Here is a 10,323-nt window from a genome sequence, read left to right on the forward strand (position 1 = left end):
ATTAAACCTAGACAGTGACGTGGTATTTACAGGCTGGTCATTTAGTCAAATTTTGAGTATTTTTTGAAAAATGGGGCAAGTTCTAATTTTGAATTCGAAATAGAAAATACGGTAATTATAACTTATCTAAATCTGTAATACACATATATATTATTTGTATAAGTGTATCTCTTTTCAACATATAAAAAATGTAATTATATGTACAATTTATTTTTTATTAAAAATATATGAGTCATATTTTTCAAATTAAAAATTGTTTAATAAATAAGGGAACAATTTGTTTATGTACTATACTTAACTTTATATCTCAAATTCAACTGTTCAAAATTAACTCTACAAATATTTTAGTAATCATGTTTAAGTTAAATAAATTGTCGCTATTTATGACACGTAGTGGTAAAGTGTTATGCTTGTAAACGTAAAGATCCGTGTTCAATTCCTCCCATACGGATATAAATTTATAAGATAAATTAGTTATTTTAATAAGATTTTTTTTGACGTAATTTAATAAAACTTTTTAATCTCACAATTAGTTTTATAATTGTTGGGGGGGGGGGGGCCGGCAGCAAAAGTGAATTAAGTACGGATAAGGAAATACATACATACTATTCCTACAGTTTGCAATTTGCATATCCTACAAATTTTGAGCAAAGGATGATTCTAACAATCCAACCCCTTAAACTCACAAAACCCTCCTCCTCCTCCTGCAACTCCCCATTCCATTCCATGAGCACCACTATATCCTGCAACAAAAAAGCCCCATTTCGCCGCAGAAAATACAATTCTTCGAGAAGGTCTGTTTTGAAAAAAACATTTAGTCAGGAACAAGTTAAGTTTACTGCCCCTGTTTCTGATGACCCTGTTGTTGCTATCATTGGTGGTGGCATGTCTGGTCTTCTCTGTGCTCTTTTTTTAGAAAAGAGAGGCGTTCGCTCCACTGTTTTCGACACCGTATGTTATGTTTCCTTTCCTAAGTAACTTTTTGTTTTTTAAATATTCATCTTCCTGTAGCTGGTCTGTAGAAGAACTGAAATGAACAGTGACAGGGTTATTTTTTTATTTCTCCAATTATTAATATTAAAGCTACATGCTTACACAAAACCCGCCAATTATTTAATTAATTTTTTTTTTGATTTTGTGTCCTTTACATTTTTCGGTTGTATGTCTCGACTTTGTTAGTTTGTGAAATGTAGTACTAAAGTATTTTTTTTTATGTTGTACTGACATACATTGACGAATTTGTAGGAAGTGTATATTTATACATATTTTTGTTGTAAGGTTTGATGCAATGTTTTTAGTTTCTAGTACTTGATAAATTTCAGGCCTCTTCTTGTCTAGGGTGTTCATGGTTTGGGTGGAAGAATGGGGACAAGGATTATCGATCCTCACCCTCTAATATTTGATCACGCGGCTCAATTTTTTACTGCCAGTGATCCTGTGTTTGCTGAGATAGTTCGTGACTGGTCTCTGAAAGGCCTGGTTCAAGAATGGCAAGGCTCAATAGGAGAGCTTCAATTGGGCGGTCAGTTCACTCCCCTACCTTCTTCCCCTCCAAAATATGTGGGTGTCAATGGGATGCGCCCACTCGCAGATTCAATATTGTCTCAGGTGACTCGATTAATTGCTGCACCTTTTTTAATTTTGGATTTGACTTGTTATCATTCTTATTTTATCATATTTTATTGTAGTATAATAACTTTTATTAGTTTATTACCTTATGACATATAACTTGAGGTTTGTAATCATTAATCCATAGTCTGGGCAAGAAGTTACACAAAAATTATTAATCACCTAGAAGCGAACTGTGGAGACAACTGAGAAGTATCATGATGCATTTAATGGCTGCATTCCCGGCTGATGCATTGACTTGGATATTGGTTTTGAAAGAATGTTGACTCTATTTGAAGTATGCTACGTGCTACCTGGAAAAGGGTCAGTGAAGGAGACTTAACTGCAGGCTTCTCCTGAAGTAGTATAAATGTATAATACAGCTTAAACTCGGGGTTATGACTGGCCATTGATCTAGTGTATTAGGCTCGAGTTTCCAGTTGCAATTGATCTAGAAATTGTTTACTATCGTAAGAGATATTAGTGTCATAGTGTGCATAACTTAAATGACACAAAGATACAAAATAGATTACTTTTTGTCTCATAAAATTTACTTATACTGTATGAGTATTAACAGAATTGATGAAATTATTTTTTATTCCTGCACATTACACGTAATTATTACAAGCTGAAATAACATAAGGGTTTTTTCAGTATAAATTTTGCAGATTTCACAGGTACTTTAAGAATAACCTGGAAACAACATACCTGGATTTGCTTATTTGTTATTTATCAAGTCCAGAGTTAGTAGATTGTGTGAATTACAACTCAGGGAGAATTAAGCTTTTTATGTCATGGTCACAATTTAGAAAATGGCAATCTATTCTTAAAGAGTTGTTTTTTATATAATAACAGAAAAAAATGCCGTCTGTTTCAGTTTGTGGACCTATATATTATTCAACTTAGAAAGCTACCTCTTATCCCCGGAAAAAGTATTATTAGTCTGTACAAAGGTAATTGTGAGCTTTGAAATTTATGATCTAGGAAGCTGTCCATGATTCCTCTTGTGTAGTCTTTTGATTAAGTTGATGCTGAAATTTGATAATTTTATGTAACTGTATGCTGCATTTATGTGTATCTCACTTATGTTTTACTGCTAGCTTCACCAGCTATGATGCTTTTTCTCAGTTTGTCTTGTTACAAATTTCACAAATGATGCAGACTTGCATGGTTGATGTGGTGCGGCCTTCTTGGATAAGTAAACTTGAGCCATTCAATGGAATGTGGCACCTAAGCGAGAATGGAAAACCACGTGGACAATTTGATGCTATTGTTATTGCTCATAATGGTGAACATTGCTTCCACTTTTGCTTTGAATTGTTTTATAAATCTATTTTTTAGTAGAAATTTAGTTGAGAAATAGGCTATATACAAAGGGGGCATACCTTAGGAAGACTAATGAAACAGAAGACAAACCTAGTGATCAACCTTGAAGAATACCCCAACCAATATGCGAGAGCGGAATGCTGTGTTACAGCTTTTTGGACCTAGAAAGTAGAAAGAACTGCAGCTGACTTATACTGATACAAATAATCCCATTGATTAGGACATGTATTAATGGTCATTTTGGGCTAATGTATCAGGATCAAATGAAAGACGTAGGCCTTTTTGGGTTAAGTAATTCACTCTTTTTTGGTTGACTTTTAATTATAAATAATACCTAAAAATATCAAGTTCAACTCTCTGCAATCAAGGGTTGATTGCATTTAAGGACCAGCTTCGGGGTCCCTTGAATTCGGATTTCTTATTGGTCCCTTGAGTTCTATTTTTAATATGTATCTACTATGTAATGTAGTACTTTTTTGTTTTTCTACCTGTATATCCACTAGGAAAATGCGCGAATCGCTTGCTTTCTGCATCAGGGCTGCCACTTATTGCAAGACAGATGAAGGTACACATGGCCAGGAATGCATCCATCTGTTAATTTACGCATGCTTCGATTATGGTATCTATAAAGTATTGATTATCATTCTGATTTCTGTCCTTTGTTCTGTTAATATTATTCTAGTTTTTTGTGTTTCCATTATACTTCATAAATTTTCTTTTTGATTGCAGAGACTGGAACTAAGTTCTATATGGGCTCTTCTAGCAGCATTTGATGATCCTCTTCCAGTGCCAGTCGATTCATCCGGGTCCCCTTTTGAAGGTGCTTTTGTGAAAGGAATTGATTCCGTCTCATGGATGGCGGACAATACAAGAAAATTATTAAAGCCGAAGGGCGCTGGGCCTCATTGCTGGACGTTTTTCAGCACAGCAGCTTTTGGGAAGCGAAATAAAGTTCCCCAGGTGACTCTTAGCTTAATTATTACATGTAATGGCCTTTAAAAATGTTGATCATATGAATCAGTTAAGTATAATTCCGTACTCCCTAACAAAAAAAAGGTATAATTCCTTACTCAAACAAGTAACTTACAGCTGAGCAAAGTAAATCAATTTTATATAATATCTAGACTTGTTGATGCACCGTTCGATTCTTCTAGTAAAAATGAAAAAATTGCCCAGATTATTTGAAACTTAATCAAATTGGTCGTTATAATCTCACATATCCGGCCATTCCCCGTTCCTATTTTAATATATTGGAAAAGAGATGAAGTAAAGATTCATTGTTCTTTGTTCCACTTCAATCTTTTTAAGAATGTGAACGTTCCATCATCCTCATTATGCTTTCAAATTAGATCAGATCAGTTATAATTCTTTATCGACCTCCTAAGGAGGACGTCATTTTTACATCGTGGGTGAGAAAAATTAAGAGCAGTGGAATGAAATTTCTACTTATTTATGGGTAAACATTCTCACTTTTTATTCCTTATTCCATTTCATTCCTAGCAATCTAAACAGAAGCTCAAAATATTTGAGAAAATGCTCCAATCTTTAATATTTTAATTCTTTTCACAAATCTCATTAAAGAAAATTTGCATTCCCTCATTTTTTTCCACTTTTCCGTCCTATCTTGTCAACAACTTTTCATTCTGTTCCATTTCATTTCCCCTAAACAAATGAAGCATGGGACAGCCTTGAATCACAAGTTGTACATTTTTACTCCTTGTACATTTGTCTTAAATCTCCCTAATTCTGAAGGTTTTGGGGAAGCAGGGGAATGTGAACTTCTACTACCTGCTTCTTAGCAAGGAGTAATCCCATTAATCTTTGATTATAAAATTCCAGTATAATTTTAGAAGTTCAGGAAGTTTTGATTTGTTATAATGGCTTGTTATTAGGAAAATATTCCAACCGTCACTGCAGAGAGGGTGAAGGAAACAATGCTTGAGGGTGTTGAAGCTGTACTAGGACTCTCAAAAAGCTCACTACAGAGGCCTTTTTACACTCGTGTACAACTTTGGTATGAAGTCATATCCAGTTATATATTTTTGCTCAGTGGTTCAGATATGCCTTAAAAGGCTATATATTAAAGAAGCATCGATTTTTTTTTGTGATTTACTACATCGTAATAAATATTCATACTAATAAAATGCAGGGGTGCAGCTCTTCCCACCAATACTCCTGGTATACCCTGTATCTTTGATTCTGAAGGAAGAGCTGGCATATGTGGCGATTGGCTACTTGGTTCTAGTTTAGAGGCTGCAGCCTTGAGTGGCATAGCTCTTGCTAATCAGGTGGGTCCTCTGATCCTATCTTATGTACACTCTTTTATGTACTGAATGCTCTTCTTATAATATCTTACCAAATACCATCTGAGTTAAAAAAAATTGACCAAAGTATCTGTGGCATCTCTGACTCGGATTTTAACAGGATTTACTTCATTTGTGCTGTTGCTTCCGTTTTTGTTAGTTAATCTTTATGAGCATGCTATATATAAAATTTACAAAAAAATAAGATGAAATTTCTTTAGTACCGAAGAGTGGATAAATAAACTGGAACAAGGAGTCCGCCCTAAGCATACCTGTAATAATGTTAAAAGCTTATGAATACAAGGTCATGAAGTGGAGTCGGTACTAGCTATATACTCACTCCATAATTTTTTCTCCTTTGTTATTTATGAGAAATAAACAACTATCCCGGGGTTAGGCTTTCTATAGTTTCATAGTCAATATACAAATATAATATACATGGAACTTGGTCATAACGTTTTTAATACATCTCATTAATCATAATACATATTTTCTTGTTTGTATCGAGTAATTTGTATTTACTAAATGAATACAAGCAGGGTAGTCACTGTACGTGTAAAGGGAAAAGATTGAAGTTAATCCATCAAATATTGTCAATATGTTTATAAAAGGAAATTAAAAATTAACATATATGTATATTGGAGAGTTGAGTAAATTTTTTGAGTTTTGGTCAAATAAACCCGAAGTAATGAGATATTTTATTACTAAAGTCATTACTTATTTACAATTTTCTTGCTTAATTTAAAAGGATTAGTAATGCATAATTAAAGTAGTCAAGACCTGCAATCGTAATATTCAACAAAGTAGAATTTACACTATAATTAATATAAGTTATTTTTTTAAGAAAAATATTATTTTTTTTAATTCAACGTTAATTTTGATTTAATATCGTTGCTAATATCATAGTTCATTAACTAAAGTTGATCTCGGTTGTGTACTTAGCTTTTAATCCTTCCATTATACAAGTTAATTTTATAAGATGTTAGATAATTGTCAATTTATAAATTAAAATTGACATAATCTATTTAGTTTTTAACACATTAAAAAAAACTTAAATTTAATTGATCATTCTTATTTTCAGAACATAAAAGACTTTTGTTATTTTCTTCTAGTATATATATCAATAACTCTGAAATAAAGCCCGCAAGGGTTGGTTTGATTGGTTAAAGAGTGGATAATTATCCTCTTAGTCACAGATTCGAATCTCACGGGAGGAGATTTTATGATTATGCCTCATGTGCCAGAGCATGTCGCTTAAATGCGGTTTACCTTGGTTTACGTGGTTTGCAGGCTATTGCGTGAGCATGTGGGGTTTACCCCGTGCGCACCCGAAGGGTAGCGGCTGCGAGTTCCCTACGATAAAAAAAACTCTGAAATATACCATTAAAATTGAATCTTTTAATATTGGTAAAGATAAAGTCACATGTGTATGTATGTATGTAAATTACTATTTATTATATTTTCGAGTAAATTATGTTGGTCTTGTTTATTTATATGCTAAATATCTGGGTCATGTATATATCTAATTGTTATTCAGTAAATTACTCAAATAACATGTATTTATGATTATTCAAAAATTATAATTATCTAATAAATAAATAAAAATAATTTATATATCGTAGTCATGGTAGCACTGACAATCAAACAATATCTATTTTTACTCAACAGAGCATCAGTCATGGATGTGACATAAAAATAATTCATATATCGTAAAGACTAACTACTGATATTCAGAAGTTTTTTTTCAAGAATCTGAAAATAATTTGTACTAATATGATCATTCAAATCATTTTGAAGTTTCTTTCATTTATGATTTTAATATTTCTTTTTATAGTAACTTGATAACATTGTATATTATTTTTCTATTATTAAATATTTTCAATTTGATGAATTTTTTTAACTATTAGTTAAACTTGTTAATCCTTTCAAAATATCGACTAATATTAAAAATTTTTTAGATAGCATAACATGGATTAAATCAAATAGTATAATACATTATAGTTTTGACCTTTTTTCAAATAATTCAAAATGGTTGTACAATATTTTTCAATGCTAATTATTATTTTTTTTGTAAATTTATTATTGCTAATTTTAAATATTTTTTTCAAAATATTGAATTCTATAATTTTTCAGGTTTCTTTTATATATATATATATGAGTTAAGTTATGTTATCCGGGGTTAGGCTTTCTATAGTTTCATAGTCAATATACAAATATGATTTGCTTCACTTTTATACCGAACATGGTATATTTAATCTGTTATCCGGATAACCTGGACGCTCCTTGCTAGATGTGTTATGTGATGCACTACAAAAATGTGAATATCATCACTTTTTACAGGACAGATATAACAAGGGATAAAGCTGTGTTTGTAGGTTATGTTGTTTTCATGAAATGTATTATTAATATTAAGTGTTGTTGATTTTTAAATATTTGAACATATGCGATTCTAATATTTATGTATTTCCGTTAGTTATAATTTTCTTCCTGCATATATAAGTTAACGATTTTTCTGAGAACTCTGTTAGGATTTTTAAGAAAATAATTTTTTTATGTATTATTAATATTAAGTGTTGTTGTTTTCCTGAGAACTCTGTTAGGATTTTTAAGAAAATAAATTTTGCAATGCAGATTGCTGATTACTTCACAAGTGGTGGATCGAATCCAGAAGAGTTTTCTGTTGGTTTGCAAAATGAATTTCAACCTCTCGAGGGACATGATATTGGACAATTTCCAGGACTAGAGTCCAAGGAAAAAATTCTTGAACCTCAGGCTGTGTAGGCCAGAAATCTACTGTCTTGGGAATGTCAAAAGTTTGCAGGTCTCTAGAGACTCTAAGTGTAAGACAAAACATCGTGGTATGATTAGGTTCATAGTTCTTTACATTAATTTTTCATTCTGATAACTTCTTCTTTTTCTTCCCTTATAGGAAATATGGTTGCACTGCTCTGTGGATAATATGGATTGCCATCTCTTTTCTAGTAGAGTCTGTGGTATCAATATCACAGTATAATGTCAACAAAGACCAGCAAAATTATTTTAAAACTTGTGGGCCATCTCCGGAATAATTTCATGCCTGCTGTTCATCGTCATCACTTGATCCAAGTAACTTGCCGTAAGATAAGTTTTGGGCTGTATTGTGAGGTCCTGAAGCACAGATGATCGACCTCAGTCACATTTTTGCATCATACGGGTCTTCTTCTAGCAAAGTGCATAAGATTTGAGGAAAGTTGCAAAATTACATCTAGTTAAATAAATGACAATTGTATGATTTGGTTTTTATGGTTTATGTAGAAGCCTGTATCCATACTGGCATTGTTGGTTTTCAATTTTAAATTTGTTAATGGTTGTTGTCTCCTCCATTATGCTGAAATTTTGGAACTGTTGTGGTTATTGGGTAGCTATTCTTGGCCGTACTTGAAAAAACACTTCACATCAGAATGATGGGTACTGAAGCTATAGTTCTGTGCGTTGGGCTCGCTGATTGGGTTGCTGAGAAGCAGAACCCGAGTCAAAATTTGAGTGTTCATGTTTCAACTCGTATTTTTATATACCCAATTTTTTTACGAATTTATAAAGCTCCACAGGGGTGAGCAAACAAAAACCGAAACCGGACCGAAAAATCAAAAAACCGCACCGAAAAAAACTAAAACCGTCAAAAACCGAAAAAACCGTAACCGAACCGAAAGAATGGTTTAGTAACGGTTATGGTTTTAACATTAAAACCGAACCGAAAAACCGAGTCGTTTTATATAATTTAATATTTTTATTTACCATTTATATGCTAATGATATAATTATAATAATATAGTATAATTATATGTAATACTTTACTTATCATACAAGACCTAATTATCATTATTAGCTGTAATAATAAACCGAAGGCTCTGTCTTGTGACGGTAGTTGTCTGTATGTATTAGACTGGTCAACTATGATATAGAAGTTGAGTAATTACTAACTTAGGTCTTTAATTCTGCATCTGAATACACACTACTTAATAAAATATAATAATAAAAAGTGCGTGATTATGAATTTTAAATCCATCTTTTTTATCTTATTATTTTGAATCTTATTATTATAAAATGTGTACAATATTTTTTAAATTTGTATAAAACCGAGAAAAACCGAAACCGACAAACGGTTAACCGAACCGAAAAAGAGCGTTCCGAACAGTTTGGTTGCGATTAATAGATAAAAACCTAACCGAACCAACATATACGGTTAGATAACGGTTTTCGACAAAAACTGAACCGAACCGATCCATGCACACAGCTGAAGCTCCATTTATGAATAATCGCGAACAGTTTGCAAGCGTCTCCCAAGTTGGTACTCTCGAACAACTTAATTAATGTTGTTCGGGAGCTCGAGCTCGTATTCACGAAGACTCAACTTACTAACATTTACATAAGTTTTGTTTATTTATTTTTCATGAACACAAATGAACATTAAAAATAAAAATTGAAGATAATAAATTAGTTTTATTACCCGTACAACATACGGAAATAAGAACATGCTTTGCTTTCCCTGATGAACTATATACCGGCTATAAAAATGAAATACTCTGACTTTCTTGCGCACAATTCTAAGTCCTTTTGACCATATAGATAAAATAATATTTTTTAAAATTTTCTTTTTCTAAATTAAGTTTTAGTTATATATTTTTATTCATAAAAAAAAAATTAAAAATTATTATTCTAACTATACGGTAAAAACACTTAGAAGTGTGTAAAAGTCAAACGTCATATCTATACTCTTTATTAATAAGCGAAACAATGTATAATTTGGTGACAAAAGTACCAAATTGCCAAAGTACCAAATTTTGATACTTACCCGACATAAGTTGAATTCTATTCTTTATAAACTTTGTTTTTAACACAAATCGACTTCCATTTTTTATAAATTTTATTTTCTTTGCAAACTACTAAGTAAATTACTAACACGAATTGACTTATATTCTCTGTAAACTTTATTTATTTATAAATTATATTAAAAATTTATTAAGTTACGTTAAATTAAGTAAAATAACATATATTTACTTTTACTTTGAAAAACTACTAATTGTAAATTATACTATTAACACGAATTG

General features: G+C 31.7%; 1 protein-coding gene across 2 annotated transcripts; it reads left to right on the forward strand.

Annotated features, from left to right (window-relative positions):
* Positions 1-569: 569 nt before the first annotated feature.
* LOC141668354 (uncharacterized) lies at positions 570-8,581 on the forward strand. Of its 2 annotated transcripts, none has more exons than XM_074475206.1 (9): positions 570-951; positions 1,339-1,608; positions 2,770-2,896; positions 3,438-3,499; positions 3,664-3,894; positions 4,827-4,948; positions 5,084-5,222; positions 7,869-8,077; positions 8,167-8,581. In XM_074475206.1, the coding sequence occupies exons 1-8, from the start codon at positions 655-657 to the stop codon at positions 8,016-8,018; spliced, it is 1,398 nt and encodes a 465-aa protein (XP_074331307.1). In that variant the 5' UTR covers positions 570-654; the 3' UTR covers positions 8,019-8,077; positions 8,167-8,581. The 2 variants fall into 2 exon arrangements, with proteins under 2 accessions (XP_074331307.1, XP_074331308.1); XM_074475207.1 differs by having other exon boundaries at positions 571-951; positions 1,323-1,608.
* Positions 8,582-10,323: the final 1,742 nt, after the last annotated feature.

The sequence above is a fragment of the Apium graveolens genome, chromosome 6 (assembly GCF_009905375.1).
Source record: "Apium graveolens cultivar Ventura chromosome 6, ASM990537v1, whole genome shotgun sequence".
In the NCBI taxonomy this organism is placed as follows: Eukaryota; Viridiplantae; Streptophyta; class Magnoliopsida; order Apiales; family Apiaceae; genus Apium; species Apium graveolens.

What these genes read in the sequence shown, in the direction of transcription:
- LOC141668354 (XM_074475206.1), top strand. Translation starts at nt 655, where the DNA reads ATGATTCTAACAATCCAACCCCTTAAACTCACAAAACCCTCCTCCTCC. An exon ending in TTATTGCAAGACAGATGAAG is followed by an intron (nt 3,500 to 3,663) that starts GTACACATGGCC and finishes TTTTGATTGCAG; the next exon opens with AGACTGGAACTAAGTTCTAT. An exon ending in AGCGAAATAAAGTTCCCCAG is followed by an intron (nt 3,895 to 4,826) that starts GTGACTCTTAGC and finishes GCTTGTTATTAG; the next exon opens with GAAAATATTCCAACCGTCAC.